This window comes from Lissotriton helveticus, chromosome 11, assembly GCF_964261635.1.
Source record: "Lissotriton helveticus chromosome 11, aLisHel1.1, whole genome shotgun sequence".
Classification (NCBI taxonomy): Eukaryota; Metazoa; Chordata; class Amphibia; order Caudata; family Salamandridae; genus Lissotriton; species Lissotriton helveticus.
This window is the reverse complement of record NC_136072.1, coordinates 173,340,061-173,362,070: the sequence shown is the minus strand read 5'-3', so window position 1 is coordinate 173,362,070 and position 22,010 is coordinate 173,340,061. Positions and strand designations below refer to the sequence as shown.

Genomic DNA, 22,010 nt, shown 5'->3' with positions numbered 1-22,010 from the left:
TTGCATTTATATAGCGCTTCTAACCCCTGATGGGGTGTTTAAGCGCTTTCTTTGGTGAGTAGCACGCTACTCCGGAAACCCATAAAAGATTAGTGGTGAATTAGTATGGTGAAATATGAAATTAATTTGAGTGGTGGATATTAGTCCGTTATTTGGAGTGAGAAGGATAGCGGAGGGATGGAAGGGAAAGAGGTTTGCATTCATATAGCGCATGTTACCCCTGATGGGGTGTTGAAGCGCTTTTCTGGCAAGTAGCCGGCTACTCCGTAACCCATGAAGGATTAGTGTTGAAAATTAGTATAGAGAAATATGAAGTAATTTGAGCGGTGGATATGTTATTCAGTTATTTGGATTGAGAAGGGTTGGGGAGGGGTAAAAAAGGTTTGCATTTATATAGCGCTTGTAACCCCCTGATGGGGTGTTAAAACACTTTGTTGGCGAGTAGCACCCCACTCTAGAACCCATATAATTATTAGTAGTGAAATATGGAATTAGCTAAGTGAACACGCTGGTCTGTCCTTTTGATTGAAAAGGATAGTGGAGGGATAGAAAAGTGAAGGATTTCTTTTTTCTTTTTTTTTTTTTTTTTAGGTCTTCGCAGTAGGAGGAGGCTTTTGGATGAGTAAAACAGGTTTTTGGAGGGGAGGAGTCAGATGGAAGAGTTTAGAAAGGTTTGTTTTGATGGATCTGTATAGTAAAAGAGATGTCAGCTGAGGCAAGGAGGGGTAGAGTAGGAGAGAGTCGAGGTTATTTTTGGGAACATAGTAGTGGTATGGGATAAGAGTGAGTGTAGAGGATATAATGATAGATGTATGGGGTGAGATAGGGTAGTGAATTGGAAAGAGTAGTAGAAAGAAGTTTGAGATGAATCGTGTACGTCCTTTATCCATACCTAAAACAATCGCCGCATTTGAATGGCAACGTATCTGCCTCGGAAAGTTTGCATGCTATGCCAGCCTTCAAAAGACAGGAATCTTTAGGTTACTGAATGATCGGTGCAACAGGCGTATTATCCCCCTGAGTTACTTCCTCTGATTGCCCTATTGCCGGGCCGTGGGCATGTTTCCTGGCTGGTCTCCGCTTGTGACTTACCTGTTCTGTTTAGAATCCCATAATCCATCTGGCACGAAGGAGTCTGAAGTTTCCCAGAGGTACAATCCTCCCGCGGTAACATTGACACTGCATAATGCCTATCTTCAGTTTGGGAGTAGCCAGAAAAGTGATTCAAGAATTTTATATCACTATTTTGAAAATGTCACTTTTAGAAAGTTATCTTTTTCTTGTCTGAGCCAAATGTGCCTTTCTGCCAGTATTCATGGTCACCTAGGATTTTTTAGATTTTATTTGCATAGTTACTCAAAACCATTGTGATAAAATTACAATTTTAAAAACAAAAAATACCTCTAATCTCCACAAATAAATACTTAAAATGTCGCATATATACAAGCCACCAGATACCATTTATAAAAAAAACTCTTTAAAGTTGAATAAAAAAATGCAAAGGATGCATTAAAATTTCATTGTGCAAAGCAGCGCATTAAAATTCCCCAGGATGACCTTCTGGGACATGCCCAGAAACATAATTACCTTCAAAAGATGCCTACCCTTCCATGGGCAGATGTAGCTTATACCTGGGCTTTCCCCCTCTATTTGCCTGCTCGCCTGCCTGGCACTAGTCCCAGTAGGAGAGGAGCTGCCTCCAGAACTGGTTTGGAGTGACCACAAAAGAGTGGTTGCAAATTGTCATTGCCAAACCTCTGGGTGGGCACTGGGAGCTCTGTGTATGTGAAGGAAGGTTCTGCCCCCTTCATTGCAAGTAGAGACGGGTCCTGTGAGATAGTTTACAGTGAAACACACTGGAAGGGATACAAAAGTGAGCAGGGTCACACCTGGGAAATTTTACCCCAGTGGTTGGGAACCGGCCAGGAGTTTCCCCACACAGGCTGGTATTAAGAATAAATGTAGCACCCTAGTTCCCTCTTCAGTACACTCCTAGAGCTGTGAAAGACAGGAGAACTGCACCTGCTGTTGTGACCTGGGAGGAGAACCCATGGGAAAAACCTTCTCCCACTTGTACGCAAGACTGAGAAGTGCGCCCTAAGGGTCACTTGACTAACGTCCTGTTAGGTGTCGGGAACTCAAAACCTACAAGAAGCCCTCATTCCTTAGAGTCCAGCTGACCAGTTATAACTGGACCGGCTTCGGACCCTGTTGGTGCATTGTTCTTAAGTGAGCCCTGACTTCGAAGTCTGGTCTTGGGGTCCTTAGATAAGTGTCAAAGTGTACTGCTCCTGCCTAACAGCAAAAGCTTGGACTTAAAAATATGTTCAGGATTTTTTATTCTTATTTATTGAGTTTTCTTGCTTACAATAACAGAGCCACAACAAAAGAAAAGCAAATCAAAAGTAAACCAGAAGTAGAAATCTATAGCAAACATTGACATTGATCACAGAATACATAATTGGTGGCATTGCATAATGACTGGGTACTTAAGAATCGATTGTGACATAAGACCATGTTATCATATATACAGCTCCTGTTGAGTGTTAATCAAATAGATCATACTATAATACTAAATAGCAATGGGTAGAACAGCACATCTTCCGTAACCATAATTAGTGATAATACATTTTCGCCCGTAACTAGCCCCTATCATAAAGGACATTCAACATGGCATATCACGTGAGCATATCATTACAAGCAGTCATTAGAAGCAATATCAACATTGGAAACTCATTTTACTCCAGATGCATCTGGCTCCCTTCCTGTTAAGTAGCTTTGGTATAGGCGCCAGAAGCTTTTAGGGCGGTTCTGAGGGGGGGGGGGGGGGGGGTAGTTGACTGTATAATTCAGTATGGGTATTACAATATATCATATCGAAGGCTCCCTGTTTTCCGTTTCTACTGATTTTTGCAGATAAATACAGACAGAAAACTATTTATTTTCTTGTCTGTATTTATTTTTAAACGTGTATAAAAACGGAAGTTGTATGCTTTTTGAGTGATTCTTAATACACTTTGCCATGATTGCCAGGCCAATAACTGTGTGGATTGATAGGTAAGGAGGTTAAAAAAGAAGGAATTTTAGTAAAGAGGCTTTAACAGCAGTAGATATATATATGCACAAGGCTGATAATAAAATGTGCATATTTTCATACAAGTGCATTGATTTATCTTCTGCAGATGTTCATAGCAGTGAAACCTGGCAGACATTCAAGTGTGACTGCATATTTATTGGTTACATAAATGCGGAAATATCCCCGTTCCAGCATTATATTTTTAACAAAACCCATAATAAATATGGATAAATCCAGGTAACGTTGACAAAATAAATATGGATAAATACAGACGGAAATGTCAAAAAAATAAATACCTTAAAACCGGGAGCCCTAATCATATCTTTTGACCATTCTGCAATAGTTGGCACCGGGCCACGAGACCATTGCATCGCTATCTTACGTTTCGCAATCAACATCCCCATATCAATTAGATGGCGGGAGTCCTTCTTAGGTCGAGCCTAGTGCAGCGCGCATGTGCTACTCTAGGAAAACTACTTCTTGGAATCGCTCTGGGCTTTCCACGCGCTTGTGCCTCTGTTTTTTTTTTCCATTGGTCTTTGTGTGTCTTTCTAAAAAAGACATCTCACAATTGGTCAAAGGCGTCTGCATGTATCCGCCCGTGGCCTAGGTGTGCGGTTATGAGCATGGGCGCGCTGTGTGCCATCTGTTCGGTATCGGATTTCAACAGCTTTGCGACACGTTCACATTGTGGCCGGGCACTGTTTTCTGTAAACCGCGCTTGTTCAGTGTGACTCGGTTAGCATGTTTAATAACGCGTTTCTGCGGCGAGACAATGCGGTGCCAGGTTAATTCTTGCCTGTTACTCGCTGGTGTTTTCATTGTATTTTTTTTCTTGTTGCCTCATCCAGCCCTGTAATCTACTTTCAAACTGGTGTGACGAGGCCACTCGTCAGCCCTGATTATGTTCTCTGGAGCCAAGCCATGTTGACAGTACCTGCATGATATATGCGGCAGCTACCTGTGAACTATTTTCCAGTTTCATGATCGCAGATTGTAAATGCATCTCTGGGGTACGCTGTTTTTTTTAGTTTTTTTGTTTTTTATCTTGGCTGGTTTCCTGGAAGCAGACACGACATCGATTGGAGCAGATTTTCTGCCCCCGCTTTTCAGTGAGCCGTGGGATTCTGTTAGCATGTTTAATAACGTATTTCTGCAACGACACAATGCGGTGCAAGGTTCATTCTTGCCTGTTACTCGCTGGTGTTTTCATTGTATTTTTTTCTTGTCTCATCCAGCACGGTAATCCACTTTCAAACCGGTGTGACAAGGCCACTCGTCAGCCCTGATTATGCTATCTGAAGCTGAGCCATATTGACAGTACCTGCATGATTCATGCGGCAGCTATCTATCTATTTTCCAGTTTCATGATCGCAGATTGTATATGCATCTCTGGGGTACGTGTTTTTTTTTAAGCTTATGTGTATTGGTCGTGCCGCGTAAAGATTGTAGGCATTATTTGAATTTATCAGCTGTAAGGCTATTTTATTTTTTTCATCAGTAAATTAGAGTGATTTTTATTTTACAGTTTTATATAGAGTGATTTACTCCAGAAGTGGTCAGTTCGTTTTAAATGAGCACCAGTTGCATTACAGCCAGTCACATTTATTTTTATTTGCCCAAAACCACAGGATGCTTTAGCCTCCCATCAGACTCGAACCGAGGGTGTCCGTTCCTCTTGCCCCTGCGCAGGTGCCCCCGCCTCAGTGCTACGTGTCTCTCTGTTCCCTTTGCCTCCTCTGACTGTTCGGACCCGTGATCCCAACCCGGTGTTTCAGCCCCTGGTGTTCCTGTTCCCCCCACTTGTCTGTCCCGTATGCCCATGTCCTGTGTGATCTCCTGTGTAAACCCATCCCTTGTGCCCCCCGTCCGGTGTTCCACTGTTCCGTTTGCCTGTCTCGTGTGCCTCTGTCTGTGTACCTCATGCGCCCCTCCCCTTGTGTGCCCGGTTCTCCCAGCTCCATGGTGCCAGGCTGCCTACCTGGGGTTGCTGCCGGCCGGTCCCGGTGCGCTCTGGCATGGGCTCAGGCGGGGGCTGCTCCAATGGTCCTATGTGCTGAGTCAGGGCTCCACGCACCCTGACCTCGTGTCTTAACGTTCGTATTCCTTTCTTCCCTGTTCCTGCTCAGGTTCCCTTTTCTCTTGTTTTAGCACTGAACCATTTCTGCTTTAACTCTGAACTTTCCTATCCGGTCTCCTCTCCCAAACCTGTGTCTTTACTGTCCTCTGTCCATCCTCTCGATCTCACAGTGTACTTATAAGGTCCCAAAGGCGAGACCTATTGGCTATGCCAATGCTTGTTTTATTTGTATTGAATATCCTAATAGCGCTAACATGGGTTCAGGTGACGTACATTTTTGTGATTTCAGCTTTTGAAATACCGGTCTCCAAAAACCCACTACATCTGGGCAGAGCCAGGCGACATTCATAAAATCCCCGGGATTTGCACCACATGGATCACAATCCGCTTTGTCTCAGAGGCCATATCTATCTATGCAGCCGGCCTGGCTTGTAGGAAACTATTTAGGAACTTAAAGTGTATTTGTCTGTCGCCCATTTAAAGAGCTACTTCGTGTCGACTTGCAGCAGTAGCCCTATGTTTTGTCGTCTAGAGCCCTTCTCAGATCACTCTGCCACTCCAGTCTGGCTTTCGTAAAAACGTTATTGCGTTGCCTTTGCAACATATTCTAAATGCTTGAGACTATCTTGTTAGGGGAATCCAAACTAAGTATAAAAGAGAAGTGGATGACCTCTGGGAGGGGGGGGGTCCATCATATCCCGCCCAGCTGTTCGCGAAGGGCATGTCTCATCCTGGGAAAGTGAAATCTCATCCCAGTCCCGCCCGCTGCCCGCCAGAAACAAATTTCCAATTTTAGTTATGTTGAGTGTTTAGTGCAGTAAGCACCTCCCTTTCCCTGCTTACCGGCAGCCACTGGCACCAATCTAGTGCTGTCCGCGGTGAATACAAAATGGAGGTCACCTGTCTTTTTAACAGGTTATGCCATGCGTGTACTGTGGCATTGATTGAGTCTAGTATTCAGGTGCACATGCATGGGGCTTGAAACATTAATATATAAATATTATATATAATATAATATTGTATATGTGTTTTGGTACACCCAATAGTAAGTGTGCGAGCACTGGGCCACCCCCTAGTAAACCTCTGAATCTCCCAGCCGATCCAAGGAATAAGGGAGGGTGAGAATCTTCCATTGGACGCGTCGTTGCTTACCGGCCAAAGCTAATCTCACCAGCAATGTTCTAATAACTTTAAAGAAATGTGTGGGCAAATCCATCTGTATATTAAGGTATAGGAATAAAGATCTGGGCAATACCACCATCCTCATCAGAGAGATGCGGTCCGAAAGAGACAACGGTAGGCGAATCCAACGTTCCACATCTTCCTCCAATCTAGCGATAGCCTTGCCATAGTTCTCACTACATACCAAGTCAGAATCCGTGTGGACTTTGATTCCCAGGTATCGTACCAGATCATCAGACCTGGTATGGGGAACTTCTACGCGGTAGGCTCAGTAGCCGGGGGTCAATGGAAATATTGTGGATTTAGACCAATTAATTTTAAGGGCGGATAGTTCCCCATAGCGCACTACTTCTCTTAATACCGGTGTTAAATTGGTCTCAGGGTTTCTGATATATAGTAGTATATCATCTGCGTAGGCGGATATTAGGGAATTGTATCCCGGAAAGCAAATCCCTCTCTGTCCATGATATTCCCTGAGGGCATGCGCCAGAGGCTCTGCAACAAGTACATATAGAAGGGGCGATAATAGGCACCCTTGGCGTGTGCCCCTCGAGATTTTAATCGGGGCAGTCAATGTGTCTCCTACTCTTATCCTTGCAGACGGGGAATTGTTTAGTACTGAAACCAGCTTTAGGAATATCTCGCCCATGCCCATTCTCCTCAGTACAGAGATCATGAAGGCCCATTCCACCGAATCAAGTTTTTTCTGCGTCAAGAGAAGTCGCAGCAGCCTTGGTCTCTGGGCTAGTGTGCTGTATTGCACCAAACACAGTATGCCGATTGTCTTAGATTGCCGCCCCGGCGAAAACCCTGCTTGCTTCATGCCAAACAGCTGTGGCACCAACGGGGCCAAGCAATTTGCGAGTACTTTGGGGAATATTTTCAGGATCTACATTGAGTAGTGATAATGGCCTAAACGAGGAGCATTCATCAGGGGGTTTGTCAGGTTTCAAGAGCGTGACTATCATGGCTACCCTCATGGATCGGGGCATCTCCCCGCTCTCACTCATCTAATCAAATAGTGTTGTTAAATGGGAGACTAAAAGATCTTTAAATTCTTTAAAAAAACTGTGAGTCCATCTAGCCCCTGGGCACTACCTTTTCGCATGGATTTTAATGTGATGAGGATATCCCAGGATTCTAAGGGTCTCATTAGATATTCCCTGTGTTCGTCCGTTAACCAAGGTAATTTAATGAAGAATGAAGAACAGAACGACCGACCAAGGTCCAGCTCAACCAAAATACATGTACCCTAAATAATCATGGGTTTGGTGCAAAACATGTGCCAAGGTGCAAATCGGGTCAAAATGTTCATCGAAAGGTGGAAGGTGCACTCGTAGAAATCAAACGCAAGCTCACTTGGTCCAAAACATTTCTTTCTTTATTCCAATAATCTTTAACAAGAACGGCACACAGCCAGCGCGTTTCGTTCCGAGAGGGAACTTCGTCAGGGCTGCAAATGATGACAAAGAAAACGAACATTTACAAACTACATATAGAACACCCATAGATAAAGACACATATCATACATCAAATCAAACCTAAAGACGAATGGCCCAAGATCACAAACCAAGAGAAAAAAACGTTTTTTGTGCACATGAATAATTACATACATGTATAGAAAAAACACAAACATTACATTTAAAAAAACAACTCTTTCGAGAAAATTGGTTCACAAAAAACTTAATTTAACATATATTTCTTAAAGCTAATACCAAGAGTTAAAAGCAGGGAAATATCATTCATATAGATGAGAAACAAATAATAAAAAAGAAGAAAAAGAAACCAACAGAAAAAGGGAGAAGAACAAGACAAATAATAAAAAAAGATATAGACCACATGACGTTCCTAAAGAACCCTGAAGGACTCCATCATTAAAGCAATTCAATGGCAAACAGAGGTTGTGTCCCAAACCAATTAAGAGACCAACCCACCCCCACAGATTATATATGGCCACCAATAATGACACACAGACTTAATATAACTCGCCTCCATAAATAAACAAGCCAATAGGCTGAAAAAAAGTATAACGAACAATTGGTGAAAAGGGTAGTGCCACTTTAAGTATTTATAGTCGGCGAGAACTCAGAGCACCAACAGTCAGAGGTATTCTCCACAATCCGTGGGTATACAACCACACAGAGAAATATAAATAATGGAGTCTCGCCTATTGAGTCGATGCAAAGTATGACCCCAAAGCAATTGTAAAATCCACCCGAAGCCACGTCTCTCCAGAAGCAAGGTAAAAGGCAAAATTCAGTCCTATAACTAAAAATCAAAAAACCATACAAGTGCCAATACACATCGCATTACCCATGAGAGTAGATGGTAACCCATATATGTCTCTCCACTGTAAGGTCTCACCTAGTCAAAGTGCAACCTCGCAGTATCAGAACAAAGAGGTAGCCGATGTGATAACTTGTTGCAATAAGGATAACAGATATAAGGTGTACTAAAATACCTGAAAAAAAGAGAAAGAATAAAAAATAATCTCACTCAACAACGAGTGTCCAAAGACATGATTACCTCCTCAAGAGGAATAATATTGGAAGAGACTTGTCGCAAAACATTGGATCAAACCACAACAACACTCACTTTATAGAATTAGCCCATTGTCCTGTCATAACATCGTACATATAAGTATTTCCAAGGTGGATCAACCGATATTTGCAATACATAAGTTTAATGTAACCCCTTGTATACAGTTACATAAGGGGCTAAACATTTAAAGATAGGCTACGGGTAACTATACAGACTTTTCAATAAGAAATCAACCAATATTACAACATATATGGTAGTTTCATGTGACCCTTTATATGGAAAAAGGGAGGACATGTAGTGTCCTTTTACAAAAAAGGGGGGTTCCGTATAGCCCACAGATCAAGTGCCAGAAAACACACCCAAAATGGAAGAGAGCAATACACTCACCTTACAATTATTTTTGGAAATTGATATGTAGATGGAGCACTTGTGAGCTCCTGGTGGAAATACTCATAAGAAATGGCGAGACGGGCGATGACTAGCATATATCACTCTGTAAATATATGGTGCCAAAAGAAAACAGAAAAAAAGCATATGTATTGAACAAAATCACTATATAAATAAATGGCATGTGGTACAAAAGTCACGTGTTCTAAAAACATCATGACCAACAAGTAACGAACGCAGTCCATAATGCAACGTGAAAGATGGCAAGTAAGACAGTATTCCATACAGCACAAAATACGAAAGCTTTGACCTGTGCCAGATCACTTCAAGGGCCCGCTATGCTTAGAGAAGAAAATGACGTACAACCCCCACCACGACAGGGGAACGTTACGGGCATTAAAAAGTTGTAACATAGCACCCATATACAAGAACATAATGACACGCAACCCCTGTCATCATAGAGGAATGTTACGGGCATTCACAAGTTGCAGCCTAGAATAATATATACTCTACAAAAAGTATGGGAGAAGTGACCCCCACATCGGTACAAACATAGCGTAATTATAAGCCAAACTGGGTGATCAAACACCACTCATAACGCAAATTTAGAGAGGACTTATTGCAGGCGGCTCGCATCAGAAACCGCTATTAGCCCAAACTCCCCCATAAGGAGCATCTAACCCCCTCCTACCTTCGTATGGTACGGCGATTCCCGGCATGATAACTGGTGAACCTCAAACACCGATATCAAGCAACACTTCCTTATTTAAAGCCCAAGCGAACTCCCGCGTCCATACTTAAGACGTCCGTCACGTGGGAGAAAAAAATATAACGCGACCACCACCCACCTTCAAATAGACAGAAAAAGGACTCGTATCCACGGCGCGGCGGCCATATTGTAGTGACATTATAAATTGAGAAATCGCTCCAAAGTAGTAAGAAGAAAAAACATAAAAACAGGGAAGTAAAAAAGAAGAAATAAAAATAAAAATGAATGAACAGGGCTGCCATTACGGCCGAAATCTTAGAATGATGTTCCAAAAGCAATAAATACGAAATGGAACTAAACCTAATTGACAAACGATGTATATACAAAAGTGCAGAGCATCAACATGCCACAATTCAAAGTAGGTGTACTCAACCAATGTATATAATAAACGAAGAGGTGTATTGCGTTATAGAGTACAGAAAATTCATAAAGTGCACAGAACATGATCAGTAATATCAAAGCCAACCTATTCTCAAGGGGTAAAGGAGTGCTTTATCAGTAACCAAAGTGACAAAAATTGTACCAAACGCAACTAATGAAGCAATACATGAGGTTGACATCAACATAGAATGTACAGAAAACAAAGTGTTATTGAAACGCAACCTAATCTCAAAGGGTAAAGAAGTACATTCAAACAAATCCTATTTTCCTAACATAATCATTTTAAGGGAATCATCATTCATATCCAGAGTTTGATTCAATATGAATTGATTACAAATTAGGGGGAAGATCTAGAGACCGAAATAGCATGAGACACCTCTTTCCCCATGGTGCCTACAGAAAATAATTCAGTTTTCTATCAGTATTATGTCCCATTAGAGTCGCCTGAAGCCCACAAATTCATTTAGCTTCCCTTTGCCTGACAAGAAGCTCCCGATTACCACCCCTATTGCCACAGGGGACATGATCAATTCTGTGGAACCAAAAACTATTGTCATTAGGGTGGATGTCCCTATAGTGGTCACTAAGGGGGTAGCGGCTGTCCTTATTGATGATGGCTCTCCGATGTTCTTGTAGCCGTATCTTTAGGGGGCGTATGGTGCCCCCCACATAAATAGTACAGCAATCACAACCAAGAACATATACCACATGAGTGGTGTTACAGTTTATAAAATGATTAATCGTACAGGATTTAGAATTGTTATATGAAAAGGTACTAGTTCTGTTTCGGCCAAAAGGGCACATATTGCATGAGCCACAAGGGTGGAAGCCTAAAGGTTTTGGTGATAACCAGGTGGACAGGCCCTGCTTGTTGATCACATAGCTAGGGCATAAAGTTTCCCGTAATGTTCTATCTTTACGGTATGTCAGCACCGGGGTATCTGAGATACTGCTCTTCAGACCTGGTACCTCTAGCAATAAGTCCCAATTCTTTTTTTAAGATGTTCCTCACTCTTCCACTGTTTGTGTTGTATTGCGTAATTAAACTCACTGGTCTATCTAGGACGTTGTCCTTCCTTTTTGGTGGCTTCTCTTTTAGGGTCTCATCCCTTGTTAAGCAATTTGCCTTAGCAACGGCCTTAGAATCTTCTCCGTGTAACCCCTTTTCAAAAATCTCTGCTCAGCCATGTAGGTTCCTGCGATATGCATCCTCCTGACTGCAATTTCTTCAGATCCTGGTCATTTCTTCGAAAGGAATGTTATTAATGACCGATCGCGAGTGTGCACTTGCTGCATGGAGAACCCCATTGCAGGCCGTCTCCTTCCTATATAGGAACCCCATTGCAGGCCGTCTGCTTCCTATAAAGGGTACTCTCTACCATTTGGTCCTGGACATAAAATTGAAAATCAAGGAAATTAATCCTCTCTTTATTACATTCCATGGTAAACCGGACATTAAAGTCATTAGAGTTCAAATATAGATGATACTGCTCTAGTTGCTCCATGGTACCAGACCAAAGTCAGATAATGTCATCTATGTGCCTCCCCCAGTACACTATGTAATCCGTCCAGGGGGAGGCACGGTGGCTCCAGGCAAACTCCCTCTAAAACCAGCCCATGAACAGGCAGGCATAAGAGGGATCGAACCTGGAGCCCATTGCACTACCAAGTATCTGTTGGTACCATCATTTGTCATGTAAAAAGAAGTTATTGTCCAAGATCAAAGTGATCATCTCAATGACCATTTCATTAAATTGGTACAAATTGGCACTTTCCTTATCCAGGAAAGTCCTCACTGCACGTACTCCAAACTCCTCGGCAATACAGGTATATAAACCCACGACATCCAGGGTCACAAACATAAGGTCCTCAGACCATTGGAAATCCCTTGGTTTAACAAGAATGTCCTTTCTATCCTTAATAAAGGAGGGGAGATTCATGACAAATTTCTGGAGCCTGATGTCCACGAATTCAGCGATCCTTTCAGTAGGGGATCCCACCCCTGAAATGATGGGGCGACCAGGGGGAAATTTGCCCCGAGGTGTGGCGCCGCGGCCAGGGCGAGGAAGAGGTGTGGCGCCGCGGCCAGGGCGACTGACGCTGGAATCTGGGGACCACGGTTCGATCCCCGGCTCCGGCGGCAGGTTAGCCCAGCACCATGTGACTCTGGGCAATAGCTCGCTTAATCTTCCCGACGGCCCCCCAGCGCCTAGAGACCCTTACGGTGATTGTGCGCTTTACAAATGTGGACTTTACTTTACCTTTGGCAAAACATAGATACAGGGGTATGTGGGGCAGTGGACTCTAAGGTACATTGACTTTTCTTCTGTAAGAAGCCCGATTTCTCTCCATTCACTCAATTTGAGATTTATTAGATGTTGTAACTCAGAGATTGGTTTGGACAGAAGTTTGCGATAACAGGATGTGTCATTTAGTTGGCTGTCGATTTATTTCATAACCACAACATTACCGCCCTTGTCCGCCTCTTTAATTACAATGCTATTGTCCTCCCTCAATCTAATAAGGGCTTTTCTCTCTTTGGCGGTAATGTTGTGGTTATTGAGGCTTAGATATTTTTTAGTTGTCTCCATCTTATGGAGGTCCCTCGTAGAGGTAATTTAATGTGCTCTAGGTAATCTAAAATTTCCGGTTCCCCTGCTGACATTCTGCAGCAATACAGGTCTGAGTAATACTGACTTAAAGTCGATCAGCTATACTAGACAGGTTCCTGAATATCTCCGCGGACTCCGCTTGTATTTCTGCAAAATCAGCCCCTTTCCCTATTGTTGTGCAGCTAAAGTGGCCCCAGGTCGCTCCCCCTTTCCATACATTTTGGCATATTTCCCCACAACTTTGATTTCGTCATATGCAATTTCGCGGTATTCTTCCAGTGTCCTTTTAGACTCTCCCGTAGTGAGATCATCGCCCCCTTCCAAGGCTGCCTGTTGTAGGTCAGCTAATCACTTCTCCAGCAAATCAAGCTGTCCTCTTAACGATTGAAGGACCCCTGAATGTTTTGAAATGGCGATGTTTAAATGTCTCCCCGACTGTTGCTAACAGGGGTACCGACCCTATATTAGTGTGGAAGGATTCTATGGCCTCTGATATGTCAGTTTTAAAAGCACTGTCTAATAAAGAATATGGCGGAAAATGCCACGTGAAATGGGCTGGCCTCTTGCGGATTTTCTATATCCAATAGTATAGGTGAATGGTCTGAGAGAGCCGAGATGAATAGGGCATTCCCTAACCTGGGAGTAAAGAGATCCAGATATAAACGAGTAGTCTATTCTGGTGTGTAGGTTGTGTGGGGCAGAGTAGTGAGTGAAGCCACCCTTTCCAGGGAAGCGAGCGTGCCAGACATCTGTCATTTCTAATTAGGTGTTACCAGCTATGATAGTTTTGGCGGCTGCAGTTGGGCGTCGGTCCGGTTCCCCAGAGCCATCAAGCGTCAGATCTAGTACACAGTTAAAATTGCCACCCCATATTTGCATTAGTGGGCTGCTGGCTCTCTGTCAATCTTTGACGATCGAGGGTTATCAAAATTAGGGCCGTATATATTGACTACTATGAGGTCCCGACCTCTCCCCTTACATCTGGAAATAGTGTACCTACCTCAGTGTCTGTTTCGACCACCTCGAAGTTGATCCCTGATTTCGGATTGACCCAAGTAAGCACCCCCCTGGCGTGCGTGGAAAAGCCAGCAGCATGAAAGGGGCCGTGTAACCGTCTGCATGTTAACATTTTGCTGCCCAAGGGAAGATGAGTTTCCTGTAAAAGGGCTATATCAATACCATGTCTCGTGAGGTAGGCCAGTATTCTATGCACCTTACGGAAATCATTGAGGCCCCTAATGTTCCATGTCAGTAACCAAGTTACATTTCCCTTACCCTGTGCCAACTTTGTTTTTCAGAAGTAAACATATGCTAATTCTGCCTACCAGCTTTCTTGTTGTCTTGACACTATGTAATTCTCCTACATACTGACATATTAGGTACACTGTGTAACAATAGCAAACAGTTGTAACTCCCAACGCCTTGGCATCTCCGACTTGCCATGGACTAATTCCCCACCCCCCTCCAAATAAACCATGATCAGGCATAGTGCCTTGTGGTGTACACACAGGGGCCGGATGTTATCTCTTCACCATTCTATACTCCACCAAGGAGCTGTGCCAACACCATTTTTATTTCTTTTCAGAGTTTTATATAGCGCAAACTTGACCCGAATCAGGTATCAGAGCTCTTTACGTAGCACCAGTTGCGTTACAGGAGGACACATTTATTTTTTGTTAGGCACGGGGAGATTAAGTGATTTGCCCAGAATCGTAGCATGTTCAGTGTCATTGCCTGAACCCAGTTGCCCAGATTCAAGGTCAACTGCTTTAGCCGTTAAGCCAACTCCTCTCCCTAATCTTTAATCATAAAGTACATCCAGCAGCTAGTCAAACAAGTTATTTCTATGTATTTGAGGCCAGATTCTAGCGCCTCGAATGTACAAACATTTGTTCAAAGTAAAGCAACTTTTTTCCTCTGTTGGGCTAATGACCTTAGTTGCACAAAAGAAAACAACCATATTATAGGTAATGGTATTACAACCACAGTGCTGCCTTGAATTTTTAACATCTAGTGACCCTTTCAATACATTTGCATTAATTCCAAAGATGGGTCCCATCAGAGCTCAACCATACGCAACTACATGCACATGTTACTAGACTGTCCGATTAATCTTGCTCCTCTACATCTCCACCAGTCTCCGCCGGCTGATTCTCCGAGTCTCTGCTCCCCTCATCTGGTTTTTGGTATTGTTTAAGTGCTTTCTATAGAGACTTTGGGTCTAAAAAAATCTCTGATTTGCCGTTTATGGTGACCCTGTGTCTAGCCGGATAGAGCATCGCATAGTTGAGGTTGTAGTCACGTAATTTGCGCTTCCTGGGAGCAAACTGTTGCCTCGCTTCCTGGACCTTCATGGTGAAGTCCAGGAATAGTGACATTGAAGAGCTCTCAAATTGCAGATCCCCCCCTTTTCTCTGGCTTGCTTCAGGGCAGCATCCCTATTTCTGTTATTCAAGAGTTTGGCAATCACCGGACGCGGCTGCGCCCCTGGCAGAGGCCAGGGGCTGAGAGCAGTGTGCCCGCTCTACCACGAGCATTGAAGAAAAAGTGTCACGGCCCAGCAGTGTGACTAGCAACTTCTTGATGAATGTTTCCATGTTGCCCATGGATTCTGCAAGCCTAATTATTTGAATATTACTTCTCCTGGACCTTACCTCAAGTCCTTCACCTTATCCTGCAGGGCAGTGAAAATCTTGCCGAATTGTTTCTGCGCAGATTCTGTTTCGTTTGGGCCTCTTCAATCTCAGTCACACGTCGTTCGGCCACACTAGTCTTTCCGCGTGTTTGGCGAGTAACTCTGAAATTTTATCTATGCGATAGGCTAGGGAATCGATTTTCCCGTTGATTGTAGACCAGCTTTTTTGCATGGCCGATAAAATGTGCCAAATATCTTCAGGCAATTCCTCCGGCGTGCCCTCTTGTCTCTCAGGGGACCAGACGTCGCCCATCTCCCTTTTCCTTGACTTGCGTTGCTCAAACTGCAGCTTGGGCTGCATTTTGTCCACTTTTCCCATTGCAAAGAACCCTGTGCGTCCTATCCCTCTGTCTGTAGTAGTCAATGGCTTCTGGGGTTATACCCAAAGATGCTCAGTGAGGGTCCAGGGCTCTCACAAAAGGCCAGATTCAAGCAGAGCGCAACCACCCCCAGTACCGCCAGCCAGGGTGTCTGTATCCCACTGTGAAGAAGAGGGGCGTGCACACCGACCCAGGGAGGGCCAGGACGACCGAGCCAGCAGGAAGGTGTATCTGCAAGCTCTGTGGTGGTCCACCAGTCCCAAAGCAGCAAGTCAATCAGTTTATAATGCCAGGGAAGGGTCTCCTGACGGGGGTCCAAACTACAGCAGAGGGGCCCAGTGCAGCAATAAGTACCCACAACTCGCCTTACCCTTTTGATCGTTAATGGCAGTTTGGTAATTTAACTGTTCAGTTCTTACTTTCTATATGGCAACCAATTATTTACCCAGCCTATCGGGGCCTCAGTGCGAATGCACTAGGCCTCCGCTCACTCTTTGTGTAGGCCGCCCGGTAGCGCCTGTCTCTCTCTATTATTAGCACCGATGAGTGCTCACTGGGCTACTCTTTATTTGCAAATCTTCCTTTTCCCAGGCAGGGACAGGCTGCGACTGCTGTCCCAAAGCGCCACGTACCTTCTGCTGTACTTCACGGCTCCTTGCAGGCTCCCAATCGGCCGTGACCACACCGCGGTCGCACCCGGTCCCCTGCCGCAAGCTAGTTGGGTAGCGCCCGGCAGGCAGACACTACCGAGGTGAGGGCCACACCCCTGCAGCTAGGCACCGGGCGTCCCGTTCACAGACGTCGCCGCCCGGCACTCAATGCCGCTCGTGCCCGCAGTAGGTCTCGATCGTGGCCATAGGCCAATCGCAGCGGCACATCCGATGGAGAGATAGGTCTCAATCGATTCAGCACAGCAGCTACCTTGAGGGTGCATTATTTGTTAGGCGGAATGTACGCCTGGATGTCTGGATTAATGCAGGATTTTCTTGATGGCTTGCGGAGCTCCCTTAGGACGTGGCCATTTTGCGCGTCATCACGCTCCTCCCCTCCCCCTTTGTTCAGGAATTTTTTCTCGAGAACCTACCGGTCCAGGAGAAACCTGCCAAGTTATTCTGACAAACCTGCATAGCTCCTGGGCCAAAGATGCAGGTTTCTCCTGCTTGGAGTTTTTCCACAGCAGCAAACTTGTTTCAGCAGGACATCATGGAGAAGTTATCTGGCCTTGTGGAACCATGTTCAGTTACAGCTTATATCTTTGCTCCGTTGAAGGAATTGGAGCACCAAAAAAGTGCCTGTATGAAGGTGGGAATCTGCGCCGCAAGCATCAGGCTGGCGTAGGACCTTCTTTGGGCACACATTTCGAATTTCTCACATTCCAAGCCTTCCCGGCAAAGTCAATTGGCTACTCTGGGACTTTGTCAGATGGCTATCTGGCCCATCTCCGCTACAGCCTTGTCTCGCTTAGGATATTTGACTTCTATTTCTGAGACTAAGTCAGAAAGTAAAATCATCTGACCGTGACAAACTATCTCTGTATCCAACCTGCTCTTCATCACGGTTAGCCTTGAACATTACCCTTGTTCTGGTGTAGCTTGACCAGTTGCCCACGGTGGGGACTTTGTGGTTTTTGGTGCTGCTTTTATCTAAAACCTAAAAAAAATAATCATATATCCAGTTGCCCTTAATGAATTTTTGATTGGTGTTCATTTGTTAATTAAAATGGTCTACATTTTTATAAATTTGGTGTGGAATTTTTATTGCAGGTGTCAAAAACGAATTGCCCGCTTTCTATAGCGAGGGGGATTTGATCAGGGCGAGCTATTTTTAGAGCCTACTGGTCCTTTCTGGTGAGAGCTTGAGCTGGCAAAGCAGGTGTTCTCTTCATCCAGAAAATGAATGAGCAATAAAGACGTCTTTAATTCTTGTTTTTATCTTGATGATTAATTTTCTTTATCTAGTTGTAAAGTTCAATGATTTACTAAAGTGAACTGTGACAAAGGAATGTGGAATGAAAGGCAATATGATGGAAGTTTTTTGCCTTACAGCATTTAAAAGGCTTGTGAACGAACTGTACAAATACTTAAACAGGAAAGGATAGTTCTACACCATATTTTTTGGGGTTTAATTCTGAAGTGTGATAGAAATAATTTAATAGGATCAAAACAAATCATAACTTTATTTGGTGATCTGCAAATGGTAAGTATTTGCTGAAACCCGATTTCCACACTTGTTCACTAAATAGTTTTACCAGTAAAACTGCATGTTGATGGGAACGTTTATGGCAGTTTCAATGGAAAATGTGCTGCTGTAAATGACAGAGCCCTACCACATCATGCTTTATTAATCTATTTATTAAAAGTGAGTCTTTAAACATGAACTCAATTATTCCTCCCCCACCCCCAATGACAATGCTATAAGAGAACTAAAAGGCAAATCATAGGCCATGTCAACCATATGTGTGGTCTACTAACATTTGTGATTCATAAAGCCTGAATGTGACCAATTATTTGAGCTCTGTGCCAAAGCATGCATTTCAAGGAGTGTATAAATGTGGTGAGAGGGAAAAGTGCAGACTTAAACTTGAGCAGGGAAATATGGCATGGGAGTTTGCCAGTTATTGGGGTCAGGGCAGATTGAGAAGTAAGGAGGTGGAGTAGTGGAGAAGGCAACTTTTTTGATGTGTGTTAGCTATATGTACACCGCAGAGAACCTGCTTGTAGAGTATGATATTTGACTCTTTCCTCAAGTAGAAGAGGCCTGTGTACAGGCAGGTCTAAACTTCATTGGTGTTCTAGATCATTGGGCATAGCAGTAGATGTCCAGCTAGTCTTTTCTGTTTTTTGCTCTTCTTTAATCCATCCTGGTTATACTGCTTTGGAGCATCTTGCGTTACCCTTTAGGGACTTGTTCTTGCTTGCCAGTTATGTTGAGATACTTCCAGAACCAACTACAAAGCAGTTAAAACCAGTATGTTCTACACTAAGATTTCCTGGTGCTAAAAGCAAACATCATTGCTAAGTAGAATATGCGTTTGTTCTAGTTACACATGGCTAACATTGTTATTACTTTGGGTAGACCTTTACCTCCTAGTGCAAAGGGCAACTTATTTTCCCAGAATTCAGTGGAAAAGGACTTGCACAATGATTTTTTGGGGCTTCTAGAAGGCGTTACACTTCGGCTTCTGGACTCGCTTGGTCAAGAAGATATTCAGCTTTCCGCATAGAAATGACAAGTTTGTTTCATGGAGAATCCAATTCATTACACATAACACCTTAAACTGCACTTTTGACTCCACAAGAAACCAGGGCAAACTCCTGAAAACTCATAAGGAACAATTATATTTTCTCACACCTGCAGTCAGGTCGATCACTTGTTGGTTTGTCTTAATGACTGGTGAGGGCCAAAACTATATCTAGTTCAGATGTCATTCTTTATCTTCTGACTTCTGTACCTAATTTAATCCCAGGGTAAAGGTTCTACGACATTAGCAGAAGATGGACTTATAAATTGTGCATGCTACTATTTGCATTGCAGAAATTGCCCCCTTCAGATTCTGGTGCGTGTCTATGGTTGATGCTTTTCGAATGAAGGGTGTTGCACTTTGGAGTGTAGTTCAGTTCCTGGGCATAATCTGACTGCATAGCATTGTAAATTCTGCTATGTACTCTACGGGGAAAATAAAAATGAATAGGTAAATGCCATAAGACATTCGGTGATTATCTACTTTTACGATTAATGGTAGTAGGTAAGAAAATAATGCATCTTTTGTGGATGGCAGGGATTTTCCGTTGCCTGTGTTGCAATCGTATTGCACTGATCAAAGGTGATATGGTCATACGGATGGGTTCTGATTACCTTTTGTTTACGTGTGCTAAGGTTTTGAGGTGGGATCTGGACCTGTCTGGTGGATTTTATGTTGGTGAGGATAAGTTTGGCTTTCTGTACTAGTGGAGTTAAAAGGTTATTGGAGTTAATCTTGTGAACTTTGAGTGTTAGCCCATTTCTACGCAGATGTTTATTAGGTTTTCCACACAACTTTGGCTCTAAATCTACAAGAGAGGGAGATGTACATTCAGCTCTGTAACTGCATGTATGTATTGTCCTCCTTAGTCTGGGGTACTAAGGTCAAGTAACATGTTATCTGCATCATTGTGTGTTAAGTGACATTTAGGCTACTTAATTAGGGTAAATGATTATCCAAGTGAGGCACTATCCGTTTACACTTGTGAGTTGTTTCTGGAATAAAGTGTGTTTATGCCCTTTTACATGGATAGACTCCACTGGTTTGAGGAACTTACTTTGTTTTTGGTTAATCTTATGGAGAAGGGCCTAGGATGTAAGATGGAAATTTGCCGCAACTGTTCACTTCTCAAGCGTCTAACACCTTTAACAGGTAAACATGTATATTGACAGTATTGCGCTGGGGCAGGAGTTATGAGCTGTGGAGTGAGGGGAGTTTGTTGGGCGGGGGATAGCTTGAGGGCAGTGCAATTTTACCTGAAACTTTGCTTCCGAGTGAGCTTGTTAAGATCCATAACTGAAGCTTGCCCCTGTCTGCAGGCTTGAATTTTCAGTCAATCTACATAAACCAACACCATAAAATGTTAAAGCTGGATTTATGATGTCCCTGCTATACCAAAAACCTGTTGCATGTTAGGAGGTAGGGTTTGAAGCCAAAGTGAATATTAAAAATTGTCGGTTCTAGGCTGCATAATCGGGGCTGCCGCTCTTGAAAGTGGAATGGTAGGTGGATGTGTTTTGTCTAGATGGAATAAAGAGAAAAGCATGTAGAGGCCTGATGGGAGGTACATGGAAAATTTCTGCATACCACCCTACTTTAGAGAATTGTGTAGAAACCGATTTGAAACCTGTAGTGCCCAGCTCTCAATTGAAATCTACTTTACAAAGAAAGTTTGAAGGCAGACCAGCAACATTCAGGTATCAATCGTGACCATATTAAATAAATATTGGGAGAAGTCTTAATAGAGCTGGAGATGCATGTGTCTCCTTGAACACATCCTAGCAACATCTACGCAAGTAGAGAGAGCTTCATAAATATGGAAAACTTGTTTTCAAACCAATGAATAACTATTTATATACTTAAAATGTGAATAAACCATTTTAAGATGGTAAAACCGGTCTTCTCCCTAAAGTAGTGTTGATGTACGTTTCCTTAAACCTTTCATTTGCATGACCCCAAGTTCTATGTTATAAGGCTCCTATGTAAACTTCCAATGCTACTAAATCCGTTCTTTTTGTTCAATCTGGCCCTTTCAAGACTCTGCATCAGATTTTTGGTAATATGAACGGCAGACTATTCCAGAGGTTAGATAAACCATGGTGGAAGTTGTTTAGAATACTCTACTCAATATTTTTTTTTAATCCATTATATAATGAAATGTATCTGTAATCCTAGACCAAGCTTGCCTTTACTGTATTGCATCTCTGGTTCATTAATATCCCTATTTTTTAAAGCCTAAGTTGGTCTGTCAAATCTTCATAGCGCTGAGTAGCGAGTGCACTAAATCTCACAGCACGATAAATATTTAAATACATATTTAAAAAAATAGATGATGTAAATAATATTTTTTTGAAATACTCTAGTAGGGTCCTGATGGCATTTTCTCATTTTGGACACGCTTGCTTAATTGGAGTTGCCAAAAGTGGAAAAAATGTTATGCTATAGAGATTCCAGCATTTTATATTTGAAACGCGTGCGCAAAATACATGCTCTTCACATATGGGCTCATTTTTTAATAGCTGCACAACTACATGTCATTTCCACATTCCCACTAGATACTAAACTATGCTCCACCAAACTAGTAGTCCATAACCTTTATTTTCTTTTTGCAGCGTTCCTGAATGAAATTATGAAGAAATATGGTAGTTTAATACCACTCAGTGAAAAGGATGTTCTAGCAAGGTTAAAGGAAGTCTTCAATGAAGATTTTTCTAACAGGTTTGTGA

General features: G+C 43.0%; 1 protein-coding gene across 4 annotated transcripts in view; it reads left to right on the top strand.

Moving 5' to 3' along the window:
• The window catches only part of SENP5 (SUMO specific peptidase 5), a 204,141-nt gene that overhangs the window by 54,022 nt on the left and 128,109 nt on the right, over window positions 1-22,010 (top strand). For all 4 annotated transcript variants that reach the window (XM_078666517.1, XM_078666515.1, XM_078666514.1 and 1 more), the window contains exon 3: window positions 21,897-22,002. In XM_078666517.1, coding sequence (XP_078522643.1) covers window positions 21,897-22,002 — 106 coding nt within the window. The remainder of the gene's footprint in view (window positions 1-21,896; window positions 22,003-22,010) is intronic.